Below are 20138 nucleotides of genomic sequence, written 5' to 3'. Positions count from 1 at the left end.
CTAATTGATTGACACAAAGATTTATAGCTAAAATAAGGCTACTAATATTCAACATAGTCCAAACAGCACAATTTCGGAAGAAACAAGCGTAGCATAAGCGCATTCAAACAAGACGAGACGGACTGGAAACTCAGGCAACGCAAACTGCGTATATCACATTGCTGCGCCTTCGCCCCTTCGCTTTAAAGGCAACGACGTCACATGCAAGATCGGACGTGTTCTTCCCTTGCTCCTTCGCTCGTAGCTTTAAATGCGGAGGGGAGGGAGCCCTCTTCCCCTCGACCTCTCCTTCAGCGCTCTTCACTTATAAGCATTTCCGATTTCTTCTATCCACCATTAAGTCCAACAATAAGCACACTCGTTCGAATTTTTTCAACCGCAGGTTTTGACACCAATATTACTAAATGCAGTATAAATGCCGCGGGATGCCCACTCGTGACAATAAATTTAGCGCGCGCTCCGGAGCGAATCACCCCGCGCGATCTTTTCAATGTTCACCTCTGGGGTACCGACGTAACGGCGCGATGCTTGCAAGAAATTCAAACAGGAGCATTTTAAAAATACGTCACTAAGGGAGAAACTCCCCTTCCTGCCGCTTGATTTTGACCCAGGGTTTCAGATGACTGACTCACGCTGAAAACCAAGGCCACTCAGTTCCCCTTGAACTTGCAACCGGTGAAGGGGAGGGGGGGGGAAGATAAGAAGTTTGTGTAAGAGGCGCACCCCCATTTTCGGCTGCAATATCTGGGAAAAAAGGTGCACCTCTTACACGCGCTTATACGGTATATTGCAATGCAATTTTTGCTTGATTCCAACAATAATTTTCAGTTTTTCTTAGGAAAATTGAGAAAATAATATTGATTAATCATTTCCCTGGCAAATAAACCATATTTTAATCAAAAAAATATTCACCAACACGGATATTCATTAAACTTCCTAAGGACATTCATTTTGGTAAAATTAGACTACGTACGTTTCGTAAAATTTCAGTGCCAGAGTGTCAATATTTTACATATTATGAACAATTGAAATTTGGTAATGACACCCTAAAGTGATGCAATACACAATGCATGGTGATTTTCAACCATAACTCCATTCCAATTCGATGAAAAGTCATGATTTTATTCTGCTGCTAAGAACTCCAAAATGACTATCACTTAATATTCCCCACATGAAATATTTCAGCTGCAAAAATTAAATTTATGAAAAAATCCCTCTTGTACCATTTCATATTGTTTGCATCCACAGAGAAAGGACATTCCAATACAGACTCAAGGTTCAGTTTAAAATAATCATACATGCAGGAGCAATGGTTCACCAAAAAAATCATAAGTCCAGCATTGCTTTCCACAAAATAACTAATTATTATAAGTCACTGAAAAAAATGGAATTGTTTTGTGAGGTTACAAATTACAAATGAAATGACAGGATGTAGAGGACAGACAAGCTTCCACCTATGAGAGCAAACAATATTGATGCATGCATTATTTCACTTTAGTCTATGATGACAGCTCCCAGGATGGGAAATATATTTAATCATAATGTGATGTGCACCCTTGTACCATTTATTTCATGTGATCAGCATTATTTGAGCTGAAGGAGTATTGATTTTTATTTTTAAAAGAACTACATTGGTCAAGGTACACCATTATATATTGCATTAATTGTAATCTAGACCACAAATTATGCATTTCAAAACCAGAATAATACCATTCATGTAATAGCTCCAAAATTTCAAATGTTAAAGAGAATCTTCATACTAACTGAAGGGAGGAAATTTCTCATTTACTTCATACTCATCCTTTTTTCAATGCTCATATAGTTCTTTTCTTTGATAGTCTTTTATATTGCATTCAGGTATCAAGTCTAAGCCAATTTCTGCATAATACTATCTCATGTGAGGGTAACGAGCACCTATAATGAGTGATTTAAAAAGTAAAGCCAAAAAAGGTCAATCCAACAGTTTAATCCAATTACAATCCTGGACAAGTTAATTTATTCATTGGATTTTGCCTGAGTGTTATCCTGGTTTACATTTAGTCAAAATAATTCATGATTGTGAGCTGATGCATTGTTGTGCCTTGGGTATATTGAGGTCTGCCTCTAAAATACTTTTTTTGGAAGTAGTGGTGAAGATGAGAGTGACATTCAACTCATCAAGCAAAAGGCAGCTGACTAGGATGACCTACTAACTAAAATTAAGAATAAATTGTCGGTGGGATGATTTTTGCGTCGCTATCAGCCACAAGTTGGTGCGTGTGGTGAGGTTGGTATGATTCTACATTGTGGTATTCTTTTTTTTAAAACTACGAGTCGCTACCTACATTGTAACATAAGTGGTTTATGAAATTATCAACTCCAGTTAATTGTGCATTTCATTGCCCACAACAACACCCCACTACAAGTCAGTCAACAGGTCATGAGCCCAGAAGATCAGGCTGAAACTGATAAGGAGTGTGTTAATTGCGAGAAAGAGAGACAAACATTGAGAAGAAAATACGTGTTACCACCACCTGAGTCTGCTAAGCGAGAAAATGGCAGACGAAGAGAAAAGGCGAAAAGATGATAATAACTTGAAGTTGAATCAACATAATTACTAGGTGTGGGCTACTCATACACAAATGGGACTAGAAGAAAAAACTTCTAGAATGCTGTTGACCCTGGATTTGAAGACATAAGGAGAAGGTCCAGACCCTCCTTGAAATATAAAAACACAATTATTTTCCTTCATAAAAGAAAACGAGATATTGAAAAATCATGAATTTAAAAATCATTTCTTCAACAAATGAAGTTTTTTCGATTATTAAAAGTGTTAAAATTAGTTTAAAATCCATAACTTTGTACTCTGTTGTTCAAACATTTTCCTCATGGCTTTGGACCCCCCCCCCCCCCCAAACAAAATTCCTGGCTACGCCACTGGAACCTGCAAGGAATTACAAGGGCCTGTAGCTTTGGGAAAGGGGCGATGAGATGTAAATGGAGTTTGAACTGTTAACATAGATTTGAAAGAAGGCAGGACATTAATATTAAACAGGATACTTTATGAATCCTAACTACAATGCAACCTAAACTCTGTGAAGTGCTAATGGAAATGGAGTTACATTCAATAAAACCTGCACTATCAGCTACGATGATGGTGAAACTCTATATTTTGCCCATAAGTCAGATGGTCTGTATTTGTAAGAATGTCGACCACCAATGGTCAGTCCCTCTAATGGGGGTTCAGCCTCAACTATGAGCTTAATTCGTCCCTTTCCTCAAGACCCAAGCTCACAAAGGACGGACCCAAAATACTGGGAGGGCCCACAAACTTGGGTGTCTTGCTTTTTTTAAAGACCATAGGTCAATTTATTCTCTTCTGAACCTACTTGTCAAGAGAAGTGGTACCTCCAAAACTTGTTTCTACAAGGATTTAAGGTGACTGTATTTAAAACATCTATAACATTTCCTTCTGCATCAATACATGATTAAAATTAGAAGCATTTATAAAACATATTTAAATCAACGAAAACTTTTTGGAGCAATTGATAAAAACTTTGCCAAAAATTTACATTAACCTTGTCTTACCCAACATTCAATCGAATAGGCAACAAAAAGATGCTTGGATAGTCTCAATGGACAATCAGGAAAGTTAGCTATGAGAGGGAAATCTTTGTTTACAAATACAACAAATTTAAAAAAATTGCCCAAGACGCCAATATATACACACAAGTAGCAATATTTACATGGGGATATAACTGAAAAATTCTATTCTATTCACTCATTTCTAGCCAAGAGCTTAAAAGGCGAAGATTCACAGCCACAATTTTGCAGTTCATTTAATTGAACACGATGTGCTAAATGGAAAAAAAATATTTAATTGAACAAGAGTACTTCAGGAGAGAACCCAACCAATGGTTTCAGATGTTTACTTGTACCTAGACTTGGGCTGATACAGATAGTGGGTATCAGTCTTAAATCCGATTCTTTGATACTTTATAGAGTAAATATTTGTAAAAAAATTATACTTTATCTGAAAGTATTCGTTTGGTCATAAAACATATCACAATATCATGTTGAAGATTCCACCTTATTCATGTCATTTGGGTACACCCGCAGGTTTAGTGTTTCTGACAAATTTTTAGAGGCTGGTGTTATGGTTTCTGATAAAAGAACCCAATTGACTGCTGAACATGAGCAACAGCTCATATTTATAAAAAAGAATTTTGAGTATTTACAAACTATGCAAGAGGGCATAGAGGAAGAATATGACCCCATGATTAACAGTAATTTTAGTGTAATAAAATAAAATACCAGAAAAATGTTTCTATAAATGACCATTCTTCCTCCATAGCTCTTCTGACTTCAGTTTACTTCACAAGAATGAGAACCTTAAATGATACAATATAGCAAATGTAAGTAAGGTATCGGCAAAAACTACTTTAGTATCGGACCCATGGATCGAGGTATCGGCCCAAGTCTACTTATACCGATAATTAAGTGTTTTAAAATATCAATACAGCATGCTTATATATATACAACCATGAAGATATGACCAGTATGGTATGTATTAGAATGACGGAATTATAACAGGAAACCTAAACTACAAAAGACTGAACGATTCACTGTTTCTGAAAATCATGGAACATACCATTTGATTTCCAAATAACTATGTATGCAATCTACATAACGAATTTGAAAAATAATGAAAATAGTTTGTAAGTAATTATGTACATGATATTCCTAAAAACATATTGACCTTGAATTGATCACAATTGAACTAAAGTTCTAATGGTATAAACATGATACTCAGGGAAATCATGACTAAAGGATTTCCAAAGCTAATTTACTATTAACACATTTTACTAAGGCTAACTTAGGTTTGAAGTGACCTCATTTAGCCATACCATAAGTTCTGAACTTCTACCATTAGGCAAACATTGAAACAGCCACAGCTAAATTTGACCCACTGTGTAGCTCTTCCAGTATCCCATTTGGTCAACTGCAACAGAAATCACCATTTCATCCACTTATTTTCATTAGTGCACTACTATTGAGGTTTTAAATGGAAGAGCCAAGTTTTGAAAAAAAATATGCTATGTATTTAATGCCCATACTAATACAATATTGACACTGAACTATAAAATACCTCCACATGCATAAAATATGCAGTACCAATAGAGGTAATAGAATGGAAAGATATCCCTTGGAATGATGAAATTATTCTGTTATGACCAACTATTTAAGTGTGTCAATCACAAAGACGATCATAAGCAGAGATGGAAACAATTTAAAGTTCAAAAGATATCATTCCAATTAGTCAAATAATTAATCAAGTGCTTTCCTACTTTATCACAAGACTTGTATTCAAAATCTGAAATAAATACCTGTGAAACATTTATTTTAATTTTGCACTTTGAGTCCTCAATCTGACCATAGGGAGTCCTCCCTTTGATCATATAAGACTAGACAAACTTCCAAGAGAAATTGGTCCGTATAATGGAGGAGCTCAGCACTAACTCTCATTTCACACCATTTTATTGGATCTTACAAATAAATATGCACACAACAATTTACATATTTACCAAATTAATATTAATGATCAAACGTGAATGAGTTTCTACGGACATGAACTATGCTAATCGACAAGATGCAATAAAATTAGCTTCTTCTCAATTCTGTGGAAATATTGCAATGTCTCATTTAAGTACTATCAATAAATTCCACCATATTGTGCTACATAACACACAATAAATTCAATTGAATAAAATGGATTCTAAGTTGAATTTTTTTAATAGTAAAAAAATTATTCTAATTATAGTTCATGTATATGCATAAAGTATATTCTAGAGGGCTCACGGCATAGGAGGAAATAGTAATGACAGTTTTAATTATCAAAGAGCAGATAGATGGCCCTGGAGTGATGGGCAAGAGGCGAGAGAGACAGCATTAAATGTCGCTCCTGTCCCTCCCCTCGCCTTCCCGCCGTCCCCTCTTCCTAACTCTTCGTCAGTCTCCCAAGCATCGAAGGAAGGGAAGACGATTGTTGCCTCGGGATGAGAGAATAGTCTCACTCCTCCTAGCAGGTGGAATCAGGACAAAAGGCAGGGTCCTATACGAGGGATTTATTTCTCGCTTGGCGAGCTGCGTCTTCCACGAATACTTCCCTCTTCTCTCTGCTTGGCTTTCCCCATTACTACTGAAAACAGTTTTATAACATGCAGCTGTGAATATGAGTTGAAACGGTCTCATGCACTTCAAAGATTGCAGTCCGAAAGCCAAGCAGGAGAGAGAGGGAATTTTCAGGGGTCCCCAGGCCCTATAAATATATATTCACAAACTAAACAAATAGGCAATCAGTTAGATAAGGTCTCGGAAGTATTCACTTGACCACCAGAGACTTTGATGAATTTGTGAGAGGAGATATGCTCAAATATCGAATGGACGTTGGAGGGATTTTACATTTAGCAGTTTAATAGTATGCGAGACAGAATGATTCCTTTGACGAAGTGCTACAGCCTTCCGCAATGTGGCACTGGAACAATGGCAAATTTGAGAGATAATATCACCGATGGTATTTTGTTGGAAGACATGATACTGAGCCACTTTGTGCAACTTTCTGCACTCCATTTAATAAGGCAAGGAAATATTACCCGTGAACCCAATTAGTTCCATGCTGAAAATTTGATGCAAAAGTGGAGACACATTAATGATAATAGGAGTTTCTAGTTTGGAGATTCATATATCAGGAATAAAGGACAAATAAAACGTAAAAGTTTGCGAACAACAACATGCGAAAAAATGTACATAAGAATTCACATTTATTTAAATAAGAGCTGGTAGCAATTTTCCACAACATTTTCATGCGTACGACGCGTTTCGGCTTACACAGCCATCATCTGGTACAAGACACTGTCTTACATATAAACATCACCTTTTTACCTTTGAGAAAAGGGGTTCAGAAGGATTTGACATGTTTGAAGAAGGGGTTGGAAACAAGCATACAGAGTGGAGACAGTGAGAAAAGATACAAGTGAAGAGGTACGGGAAATCCAAGGTGGAAGGAGGACTCCCAGTCTTAACAGTAGAATAACAGGGGTGTTGAGAGGAGTAAAAAGAGGGGTAGGGTAAAAAGAGAGGTGTGGTGTCGTTAGAAATGGGGAGGTGGGAGTAGGTAGCGAAGCAGGAAAGAAGCAGGGGAGAGGAATAGCCGAAGGGTAGCTGAGAAAGGAGTGAGAATTAGCAGGGGTACCAGGAAGATATTGCAGGTGGAAGAAAATGATCAACACAATATGGAGAGAGGGTTGGTGGACGGAAAAACCTTGTGGAGGTTGGGGTCGGTTAAGGAGTGGGTGAAGAAAGAATTTGACCATTTGTTTTTGTTCATTGTTGTTCATTCAAACACTTGTTCATTAATGATAATATTTGTATCAATTTGCACAGTTTCAAATTGCTCTAAAACATCAAGTCTTGTGCCCTTACTTTAAGGTGGAGAAAATTCTGGTTGAAAATGACAAAAATGAAAAGTCTGTCGCAATTGTTTTGGGAGAAGTGACGTTTCATCCCCATTTTTCCTGCACCTTCTATGTTCTTTCATTCTAATAGTGAAACTTCTGCCTATTTTACCAATGTAACACATGTTGCATGATTCACAATTAACTTTGTAAATGCCGGATTGATGGATGGGTTCTATTTTCTTTGTTATTACACAGAACTTTACAGAGAGTGCAAGGGTTGTAGAAAGAAACATTGAATTTATTTTCGGGGAATTTGCGAGCAAGTCCGTTGGAAAGGTCTCCCACAAACAATGACCAGCACCATTTCTTAGAAATCTCTGTGATTCTCAAGGGAGCAAGGCTGTGAAATGGCTCGCGTTTTCAACTTTCTCTGAAGGATTTTAGTTAAAGTATTTAAGCTGTAGCCATTTGAAATTGCTATTGATTTCATAGTGGAAAGTTCACTATTGAAATTGACTGCATTTAAAGGTAGATTGACCAATCTATGTAACATAGAATGAAAGGAGGATAACTTTTGGGAGGTTGGATGGCATGAGTAACTCGGAATGATTGTATCACTATAGCAAGGGTTTCTGTACACACAAAAGTCATGTTTGTCACCCAACTATGGATATGGAGAGATTGAGAAAATTTAGTTGCTTTCCGGATTCTATTTCTACTGCGAAGGTAATATTAGGATGTTGAGCATTTACAAGATTCAGAAAATTATCTAATTGCCTGACACTTCCGGTCCAGCGGAAGATGATGTCGTCAGACGTCAACATAACAGTGCCAGTAGAAGATGTTGGATAAGATAGAATGGCCGAATCAAATAATTGGCGTTCTGAATTGCCCATAAATATTTCGGCTATAACAGGTGAAAGGGGGGACCCCATCAAAAGGCCGTCTGTTCGGTGATAAATATTCTTATTGCACAAAAAATAATTTTGGTCGGCACACAGTTCCATTAGATGATGAAGTTAACAAGACACACTGCGATCAATGTTGTAGTCTCTCAGTAAGTCTCTCGTAGGTAACAAGGTTTTTTGTACAGGTACAGAAGTAAATAGATTTTTTATGTCAAATGAAACTAACTAGGAGCTGAATGGTAACGTGAGGTGTTTAAGTTTCTGTGACAAAATGATGGAGCTATTAATATTATATTTTGGCGAAAAACCAGGCAATTGCCTAAAGATGATATTTAATTTAGGGACTAACTTATAAAATTAGAGCAGGAAGATGAAGCTTTTTTAACACTTCTTTGGAATCTATCTGTTGGATCACGGGGTAGAATCAAGAATGAGGTATCCTCCAACACATTATCACATTTGGCAATGTATGAGACCTTACACCGGATTATCACACTATTCCTATTTTCTACATTGGAAATAATCAAATCTTCTTCATTTAGCTTCTCATTGATTGATCAAAATCAACTTGGTTGTGATTAACTTTCATACAGTGAGATGTACTCAGATTAGCAAAGGTATTATAATTATATCTGCACAGTTTTGTTTGATGCCTACATTCTCGCACCGGAGGGCTACTTATACGTCGACTATGTCGAAATTGTTTTGCATTTGGTGGAAGTTTTTTAACCTTCTGATAACACATCACTAGTTTTTACTCAGGAAATAAGTCCCTAACAATTGAGGAAAACGAGGGTTACACCTCGGGAAAACATTGATAGATGACATTTCAGCCACTCAGAGGAAGTTTCTCCAGAAAGGCTTGTCAACGGGTCAGTTGCAGTTTGAAGTTCGGACTTTATGTTGTATGATCTCTGCATTCTCTTCAGGTTTCCACCACATCTGTTTACTTTTGGCGACAACAGTTTCTTTATTAATACACTTTATACTTACAACTTTTTATATACTATAAGATCACTTTCAATGGCAATCGACACATTTCGCTTATTAAAACTTAAACACGAGCAATCATTTTCTCTTCTAAAATAGTATGTGTTAGCAATATACTCATCATAGAGACAATGTCCACAGTATACACCACTATTGACATATTGCTATTTAGCTCTGATTGATTTTTCAATCAACGGTTTGGTTGAACTTGGAACAGAAGCCATAATTTCTTGCAAGGAATAACTTATACATAAGGCCGTCAAAATTTTAACTTGCTCGAGGTTTGAATTTCACAGGTAAGTTGTAAACAAGTAATACCTCACATAAAAGAGACAATAATACCAGTCAAGCTAAAATTATGCAATCTCAAAATATCACACAACATTATCCGGCATTCATAATAGGCATTGCAACAGTTGCTGCTGAAATGGGGCATAATTAACTAACCCCATCCATGATGATTATCCAAAGGAGCAACAGAAACAAGACTTTGAATGGATTAAGTGATTCCCAGACAAATTACATATGAAGCAAAGGACCAGCATCTTCTGCATTCATTATTCCCTTCAAACCAAAGGGAGAATCTAATCAAGGTTTATTCTTCTGCCCACATATTCTTTAAAGGTAAACAGTAAAATCTCTGTGATCCAGTCTTGCAGTAATCTGACATGTCCAGTAATCCGGCAATAAGGTCTGGCGACCTGCATCTGCTAATAATATAATTTCTACATGAAACACTGACTTGCAATTTTCCACAAAAATAAAATTTTACTGCGACTCGAGTTTCAATGATACTACATCATTTTCAAGTAACCAGATGTAGTATCATTGAAACTCGAGTCGAAGTAAAATTTTATTTTTGCGGAAAATTGCAAGTCAGTGTTTCATTATGAATCAATTCCACTCCATCTCGCTTGATTCCTCGAATTTTATAATTTCTACAGTTTTCAATAAAGTTTTTCAATACATAGTAAGTACATAAATGCTTTATTATAATGTACGTAGGTGTTCGTCAGTTCATAATTTGCACAAGTTTTGGCAACATAACCCACTGAATTGGGAAAAGAAATGTTTTTTTCAGAGTCACAATGGTTTTCAGGTTTAATTCTGCCTTTATTGACCATAAACTAGAGATGGGTCGAATAGCAGATTTCTCAAACTCAAATATCGAATTCGAATATCAAATCATTGCTCTAATATTCGAATACCTCGAATTTTGAATACCTCAAATGCTAGAATTGCGCAAAGCATATTAAACATACGTTTTTTCTTCTATTTCCCTTGATGAATGTATAAATAAAAAGGTATACAGTGGAACTTAGATATATCGTTTTTCAGGGGGACAAAAAAAACTATGAATGCGGGAATGTTTGACTAGGTTGCCTATGCAGCAGGAAACCCAGGATTTTGGCGAGTAATTGAGATTTCCTTTAAAGGATTCAAACCAGAATTTAGCTGATTAATGGAATATTTTAATTTTATGGAAACAATTTGTGCTTATAATTGATTCAACTAAAATCTCTTTCAAATATCCTAAGGGGACACACCACCTCAAGAAAAAATGATTGCATGCCATCTTGGCTTTTACATTGCTACGGTGGATTTCTGTCTGATGTACATATTCTTATCTACCAAACGCCATTTCAGCGGCATGCCCATCTGATACTCGGCTTCATCCAACTTCTTATTTTCAACAGGTAGCTCGCTTTACCCTCACTCCTACTGTCAAGTGCTAGCGGACAATCCGAGGCGTTTTGCAAAATACACGTGGTTCTCCACCGGATTTCTTCAATTATTTTCAGTCCATCTTTGAAAGTTCTCAAGAGATAAGCAGATTAATTCGAATTGCCAGCGGGGAGAAACCAAATATCCTGAGAAAATATCCCTTCGACTGTGACAATAGAGATTTATAGCATAACTCATAAATTGTAACTTGATATATGTTTTCGAAAAAAAAATACCGCATCAACTTCCGAGAAGCTCAGTTGCGAGGATATCGAGTTTTGCCAGAATGCTAAGTCTCTGTCGTATTTTGACATTTATTTCTTTGCGTAAAATGCTTAAATAAAGTCAGAAATACGTCGTGTTTGGTCTTATTCTTTTTGAAATTACCCGCACATTACTAATATTTCAATCCAATAAATGTGTAACATCAATTGACGAAAGTCATTGTTAGACACCTTTTGGGCTAATAGGTGATTCATACTGCAGTTGACCTCCAGAAACGGGGAACTTTGAAGCAGGTAGGCAGAAAAAGGTCAGTGGGGGAGAAAGAAGGAAGGGTGAAACACGATTCTATTATTCTCCTGTAACTTGATATTTTCTTTTGAAGCTTTTGATTAATGGTCTTCGTAATACGAACCCTGTGCGAGCTGGGGCCTTTTGTTTGATTTCGGAGAGGAGGAAAGCGTCGGAGGAGGGGCCGAGGGCTGATGGATGAAGGGGGTAGCGGATTTTGGGAATTGTGTTACATAGTTACCATCCCGAGGCACTGAGGTTCACCTGGTGGGAGAGAATCAGGGATTTTAGGATTTTTTCACCCGATCATTTTCGGTTCCCCACATCAAACTCTTTTCACCGCTCCGAGTCAACTACCAAGGACGTGCGTGCGACAGTGTATGACGTGAAATTCAAAGTATTCGAGGAATTCCAGATGGTACCTATAGCATAACTATTCGAGACCTCGAATATCGAATACTTTCTAGTATTCGATATTCGAGGGTCGCGAATACTATTCGCACATCCCTACCATAAACATACATATTAATCATTTGGTTATCTAACTTGACTCACACACTAATCATTAAGGAGAGTTGGAATCACTATATGTATTTAATCGCAAAATTATACCTTAAAAAGCTTACTGTGCATTGTGCTTGTTTCCAAACTATCCAATTATCCAGTGTTTTCGATAATCTGGCTTTGCCACGGCTGCATATGAATTGAATTACTGTACATAACCTCAACACTACATGGGGTCATACTAATTCATGAGTATGTGAGAGGATGACCACAAAAAAGTTGAAAATACCTCAAGAAAAAACATAACAAATACCCAAAAATCTAGCTTTCCAAGATGAATACATGACCAGGAAATTTGCGCAGAGGTACCATCAGAGGTAATCATGCCCTCTTCTGCAAAACAAGATGATTCCATACAGGTCCACCTCCTATATATTTTGTACTGTTAAATTGGAACAACTGCTGGGTTAAGAATACTTTAGGAAGACTACTCTCCTCAGTTGAGGCCAATGAAGTAGAGATTTTGTGGTTCCTAAGGTTTCTTTTGGGGAATACATGTGATGCTCAAATTTTACCAGCCCATATTTCTTCATCAGGTACAAACTTCCCAGGGTAAAAGAACATAAAAATTCAAAGAGGGTCCAAATCTGTTACATTAGATTTTTCTCCACTCAAAACTGTTAGAGAATGACTCCAAAATACTAACACAACTTGTGGATGGATTGCAAGAATAGGGTAATAAATTGACACTTGAATGATTCAAGATAGATTTGGGTAAAGAATAATGCCAAACATACATGCATATTGTTGGGAGAGTTCCAGGTTAAATATAAGAAACAATCGCATGTGATTAAAGCACACACTGCCACGTGTAGGTACATGAAAATTTTTGTGACATCAAAAAATAGGATCAGAATTCATACTTATTATCTTCTACCATTCATTCCATATTCCAGAGTATTACACGTTAAAGCTAAATACCTTGCAACGGTTTCAATAACTGGGCATTTAATATCTTTGATATCTCCGCTTGTAGCTGCAACACTTGTTCTTCTAAAGCAGCAAATTTTTCAACAGAAACTTCCTTGGGAACATTTTTGTCCACTATTCCATCCTTTGGTGTGCTGAATTTTAAGGAGCTAATTACATCAGGTGCATCACTTTTGAGTTCCCTGCTGTGAGAAATGAGTGCAGAGCATTATAATTGGCGGGTCACAACGCCATTTACACCTCTTAAGAATTGACAGTAAATAAAAACCAACATACGAACAAGAAAAAAGTGGCCTAGTCCATATCCATTCAGGCAGCCAAAGAAAAAATCTTACCTTCATAGTCTCCGATTTTGTTGAATTTAGCATATGTCAAACTTCAGGACAAAGTAAGTAATACGTCATTTTTATTTTTGTCCAAAAAAATTTTTGGCCCGAGATACATCCCACCGAACATGGACCCACAGGTGCTATTTTTCACTCGTGATTTTGGACAAAATACTAAAATGCTCATATCTCAGGAATGGTTCAAGATATTTTGCTAATTTCTGTTTTATTTGAAAGATAATAATTTTGTGATTAAAGCCATATCTTTGATTTGAAAATTTGTGCCCGCATTTTTTTGCTGCAATTTTTTATTTTTTTATTTTTTTTTAATTAAAAAAATTTTTTTCTCGAAAACGCCAATCCTAAAAATTTTTATTTTTTTTCTGTTCATCAATACCATTGAGCACTACAATCCCTGAAAAGGAGAACTTCCACTTTTCAGTTTAACAGGTTTTCTAAACAATTCAAAAAATTTCCATGCATTACGCAAGTTTCTATTACCACATTCTCAGATCACAACACAAAATCACAATCTCTAGTCTAACTTTAATTTTTTTTATTCTTCTTCACTATGAGTAATAGGCACACATTTCAAACATATTAATGGATTTCAAATTATATGTGCAAGTTAAAAATATACAGCTTCCAAGGCATACTTCTCTGAACTCTGCTTAGAACTGAATTTAATTCAATTGAATTCAATGAACTAAAAATTTGTTCAATGGCATCAGTATCTGCCTTTGATATTGAATGATGTCTTCCTGTTGAACCAATAGGAATTGGGGCACTCAAAATCTTCAAAACATCGCGAATTGCAAGTGAGCACTGGTGGTGGTGTTGCTGTCTTTCATCTGGGAATCTATATCCAGCAGCCGGTCCATGTGGCAGCATAAAGTTTACAATTATTTCACTTAACGCACAACAGATATCTATAATCTCTGCAATCCACCAGTCACAGTCATACACACAGGCCACAAACATTCCTTTTTGTAGGTTGTGAATTTGAATATTCTCTTGGGATTTCTGAGATCTTGGTTTGACAAATGAAATTTCTTCTTTCTTGCTCTTTAAATTTCGTGCAATACAAGTTCGCCCGTCAATTTGAATCCAGAAATGTGTCTTCTGAATTCCTTTCGCAGGGGTAATTTGGTTTGACCATTCTTTTATTTTCTGCTGGCGGAATTCTTCAACTTCTTTGGACTAAACTTTCTTAACAGGACTAACACCAATTTGTCGCTGACTGACTCAGGATATGTAGTTTTTCCACTGCAGTTACAAAATCTGTATCACACACAACATGAGAGGCTTCTTGTTCACATATTGTCATTTATTGATACAGTGTTAAAGCATTGAGAACGTAAAAAGTCATTACTGGAAACATTTTCACTTTGAAACAGTCTTTTAAAATGAGCACTCTTATTTCCAACCTGAAACAAGTCTGTCTTTTTGCTAGTCTTATATAACACTCTTTTGTGGATATGTAAATAGTCAGCACACTTCACTCTCCTATGGCCCCTAGTCAGAAGACATTTCAAGTAGTCTTTTCCACGAACACCACAACTCGGTCAGTCAGCAGAACTCTCAAAAAGTTTCACAGGTACTGTTAACCAAAAATTTCTTAACTGCTCTCTTTGTTTGCCTGTTGACAACTGAACTGTAAGTTCATGTGTCCTCCCTGTTATGTGCTCGGTCAAAAATATATAATTTTCTGGTTTATTTCAGATTGTTATAGAGTGTTCTGTACATTCTTTATTTATATGGAAGGTTCCTTCTTGTACAAAGAGGTTTTCTGAAAGTAATTGGAAGCTTCCACATGGTTCTAGAGTGTTTTGTTAGACTCTGGAATTATTTTCAATTTTGTTGATTGTTGTAGTGTTCTATAATGATCTGTAATTATCTGGAAGCTTCCATTTTGCTCTGGAAGTTTAGTTTACACTTCTGAATTATTTGGATGCTTCTAAATTGTTCTAGAAGATCCTGTTAAGTTTTTAAATCAAATTTCCAAATCATTAACGATCTTCAGCAATAATGTGGACTATTCTTGATGATTCTCAATGACATCATTCAATATCAAAGGAAGATACTGATGCCATTGAACTAATTTTTAGTTCATTGAATAGGGTAGTTTCCCACCATTAGTGTATTCTTAATATAGAAATTATTTGGTTTTAGAAATACCGGTTTAGACGAATGGCAAGGGTCAACTTTATCCTCATTTGAAAAAGGCCAGATTGGCGCCCATGCGATGCCACTCCACGTGACGTCACAGGGACCTAGTTTCTATACGAGTAGATAGGAGTTTTACATTGTCTGAGGTTACCAATGCATGCATGAGGCACAGAGCTCAGGGAAACATGTCTTAATAATCACCTATTAAAACTGGCTAAGGTCGGAAAGTTTTATTCGTTTGATAAGGTATTAATAATCCTTAATTAAGCCAAGCGCTACCAGATAGCATGGTACTATGCTACCTGCTAGCATCCTGCACCGCATCAGTGCTCAGAGCCTCACCCCAGGGTCACCTCTGTTGCGGCAGCGGGAACCATAACAACGTCACACGGACTTTTTCCCGGCATTCATATTTACCCGTTGCTTTTTTGCGTGCTTGAAATTTTTCACTTTTAATTTAATCGCGAAAAATATACATCCTCATTTAAAAATCTAAAATAATAATAATAATTTATTATTTTGCCAGACGACAAGTATTGTACATACATTGTATATGGCACGTCATGAATACAAAATCAAGTTATATACAAAATGGCAGTTTAAATACAAAGGCAGTTACAAAGATAAATATTCATCAACTGAGTAGAAACAATTGGATAATAAAAAGTTTTTACACTTCGTTTTGAAGGTCGACAAACTCATGGGAGCTTTTAGGTTCTTCGGAAGCTTGTTATAAAGCCTTAGAGTCATTGTTTTAAAGCCACAGATAGCTTTCTTAGTACGTACAAATGGGATATGCAAGTCTCCCTGCTGCCTAGTACCCTGGTTATGAATATCCGAGTTTAGCGCAAAGTCCTTAAAGTTTGACTTGGCATATAATAAAACAGAAAGTATGTAGACACAGGGAATGGGTAGCACGCGGAGACATTTAAACAAAGGGCGACATGGGGTTCTACATGGTTTGTTTGCAATCAAACGTATAGCTCTTTTTTGGATTTTAAAAATGGTCACTGCATGGGGTGAAGAGCCCCAGTGTAGAATGGTGTATAGTAAATGGGGGTAGAATTCCCCATAGTAAATAATTAGAAGAACATCAATGGATACAGTGGATCTAATTGATCTGATTAGGAAACACTTAGAGCTAAGATGACCAGCTAGATTAGAGACAAGTTTTTCCCAGGAAAGATGCGCATCGATATTCATTCCCAGAAACATGGTGTCGTCAACCTGTGGAATACATGTTCCATTTAGGTCAACATTAAGCAAACTAGGGGTTTTGTTGAAATTAGAGAAGTAAATAAGTTGGGATTTTGTGACATTGAGATTAAGACAATTCAATTTACACCAAGTAAGAACCTGATCGGAGACAAAGTTGGCTGCTGTATGTAACCCTTTGACAGTTGAGGACGTTATAATAAAATTGGCATCATCAGCATATAATACTGGATGAATACCAGTTGCAGAGGATACAAAGTTGGTGAGGTCATTTATGTATAATAAAAATAGAATTGGGCCAAGAATAGATCCTTGAGGAACACCTTGGGTCAGAAATTTCGGAAGAGAATTGAACTTATGACCATTCGACGCCACTGAGACAATTTGAGATCTATTGGAGAGGTATGATTCTACCCAGTGAAAGGGAATACCTCTTATGCCAAAAGAGGGTAACTTATTCAGCAAGATACGGTGGTTGATACTGTCGAAAGCCTTGGAGAAGTCATAAAATATGCCAAGTACTTCCGTTTTGCGGTCTAGTGCTGTTAAAATTTTGTCGACTACCTGGGCAATAGCATGACTGGTAGATCTGTACTTACGGAAGCCATATTGAAAAGGTGATAGGAAGTTGTTTGACTCTAAATAAGAGGTCAGTCTTCTATAAAAAGTTAATTCAAAAACCTTGCCAAACTGATTTATAAGTGAAATGCGTGAAATACGTACTCCAGGAATAATATTCTTTCGATTTAGGCAATAAAAATATTAATAGGAAACCACCCTATTGTTAAATTCAGTTCTAAGCAGAGTTCAGGGAAGTATGCCTTGGAAGCTGTATATTTTTAACTTGCACATATAATTTGAAATCCATTAATATGTTTGAAATGTGTGCCTATTACTCATAGTGAAGAAGAATAAAAAAAAATTAAAGTTAGACTAGAGATTGTGATTTTGTGTTGTGATCTGAGAATGTGGTAATAGAAACTTGCGTAATGCATGGAAATTTTTTGAATTGTTTAGAAAACCTGTTAAACTGAAAAGTGGAAGTTCTCCTTTTCAGGGATTGTAGTGCTCAATGGTATTGATGAACAGAAAAAAAATAAAAATTTTTAGGATTGGCATTTTCGAGAAAAAAATTTTTTTAATTAAAAAAAAATAAAAAAATAAAAAATTGCAGCAAAAAAATGCGGGCACAAATTTTCAAATCAAAGATATGGATTTAATCACAAAATTATTATCTTTCAAATAAAACAGAAATTAGCAAAATATCTTGAACCATTCCTGAGATATGAGCATTTTAGTATTTTGTCCAAAATCACGAGTGAAAAATAGCACCTGCGGGTCCATGTTCGGTGGGATGTATCTCGGGCCAAAAATTTTTTTGGACAAAAATAAAAATGACGTATTACTTACTTTGTCCTGAAGTTTGACATATGCTAAATTCAACAAAATCGGAGACTATGAAGGTAACCCCCCTGCCTGAATCGATATGGACTGGGCCAAGTAGATTCAAGAAAGTAAATTATTAATACTTTATCCTCATGTAATTATCCAGTGAAAAGGTACAACGAAAACGATAGTACACAGAGGTATTTGATGCGAAGAAATCATCAAATCCCTGACAGCGGAGGTGGTCAGAGTGAATAGCATCACATGATTTTTAAGCGAAACCGTGAATTTACCTCCATGTCTCAAAATCACCAGATCCATCATAAGGCGTGCTTTGAGCGGGAACTCTATACGATGGGTAAGACCCAAACTTGTTTTCAGCGACGAATATTGACGAATAAGTTCTTCTACATGGTTTCAACGGCAGTGCTGTACCTATCCACCTAACTAGGCTCCTGTGCCGTCCAAACTTCTTACTGGGCTAGAAAGATAGCAGCGAGAAGATGACTCAGAGTTAATACTCAGTCATCAGATTCAAAATAGCAAGAGTGGAAAAGAATGACCAAAAGAAAATCATCCAAAAATTTGTTCCTTACGGTAAAAGGGGCATGCAAACTAATTTAAGCCTAATACAACACTCCGTATGCTACACATAATAATTCTAATTATTACATTAATACAATAAATAATAGAGAATAATTTTTCCTCTGAGCAATATCATAAAGGTGATAATAAAGTAGTTTGGCTCACCCTAACAGCCATCCGATTAATTATTGTATTGAACAAACCGCGATTCAATTCAAACAGGAAATCATTTATCAAATCTGATAGGAGATCGCATAAAATTTCAACCAGTTCCATTGTAATTACATTCTACTGAACGCATTGTTACGTTCGAAACCCTGCGAAACGAACAACACTTTCAAAGCACCACATTAGCAAGTGTTTTGTTCAGTGCGCTCGACAAACGCATAACGATAATATTCAGCGAATTAGGCAGCAATTCAAAATACGTTTCAATCATATATGTACTTCCTACTCATCTACTATCATACTATAACTTGAATGAAGAAAATTGTCGAAGAACAAGTAGATGGTAAGAACGGAAAGACCTCGAAGAAAACAATGGGTCAAGTAAAGAGGGATGTGAGAGAGAAGAAATACGCAGGTGTTAAAAGAATAGCTGAATCGCTGAAGTGGACAGCTGCGTCAGACCAACGTGACGATTGTTGACTAGTGAAGAAGACTAATCTTAGAAGTTTTCATTGCCACCAACCTGTATAGGATTATAATATGACTTTTGCATCCTGAATCACTATCCTTTTGATTTCCCCTTTCAACGATTCCCATTTCCCCATTAATTTTTTCGAATTTCATTATCGATTCTCCATCCATTGTAACAAATTGGGTAGGCACAGGGAGCGTCGAGAAACCCATCCCGTTCCCTTTCCTCTCTTGGTTTTTTCCCCTCCTTCCCTAGGAAGGTTCCCTCCCTCTCTTCTCATTCCAGGTATCCGGCGACTGAGGGTATATAAGGTGGACACGATTGTGTCATGTAATGTCATTGTGTTATTCGACTTCACCGAATAAAACCCCATTGAGAAAGCTCGGTTGATTGATTGACCAAAAACCCAACAACTGACAACATGTGCCCACTGAATTACATGCTCGTCTTCTTGATTCCAAATATTAATGGGCTTAAAATTCTGTACTTAGTGTGTTTATTTTTACTGTGATCTATTGCCTTGCCATGGCTATCAAGATAGCCCAATTTTTTAAGTATATATTTTGTGAAATATTTTATGGCGCTAATACGGACTAAATGGGAGGAGGTGACTATGCCAGATATATATAGCCCAGCAAAATTAAAATCAAATCATCACATCATAGTGGTGAAAAATAGTGTACCTTGTGAGGCAGTTGTCACATGTGTACTCATGGAAAGAAAATGGACACATCGAGATCTCTAGAAAGCA

The 20138-nt window shown here is 36.5% G+C and overlaps 1 protein-coding gene across 2 annotated transcripts in view; it reads right to left on the bottom strand.

The window, feature by feature from the left end:
* LOC124164407 (mitochondrial fission regulator 2-like) overlaps nt 1–19119 on the bottom strand; it is a 31428-nt gene extending 12309 nt beyond the window's left edge. Inside the window, exons 1-3 of one of the 2 annotated variants that reach the window (XM_046541741.1) lie at nt 18913–19119; nt 18456–18643; nt 13058–13248 (exon numbers count right to left, since the gene is read on the bottom strand). In XM_046541741.1, coding sequence (XP_046397697.1) covers nt 13058–13248; nt 18456–18643; nt 18913–19023 — 490 coding nt within the window. In that variant the 5' untranslated portion in view covers nt 19024–19119. Of the gene's footprint in view, nt 1–13057; nt 13252–18455; nt 18644–18912 lie in introns of both variants that reach the window. The other variant, XM_046541734.1, reaches the window with a different exon arrangement.
* Between the last annotated feature and the right edge of the window lie 1019 nt (nt 19120–20138).

Source organism: Ischnura elegans, chromosome 1 (genome assembly GCF_921293095.1).
Source record: "Ischnura elegans chromosome 1, ioIscEleg1.1, whole genome shotgun sequence".
In the NCBI taxonomy this organism is placed as follows: domain Eukaryota; kingdom Metazoa; phylum Arthropoda; class Insecta; order Odonata; family Coenagrionidae; genus Ischnura; species Ischnura elegans.
The sequence above is the reverse complement of the archived record's forward strand: the minus strand, read 5'-3'. Positions and strand labels throughout refer to the sequence as shown.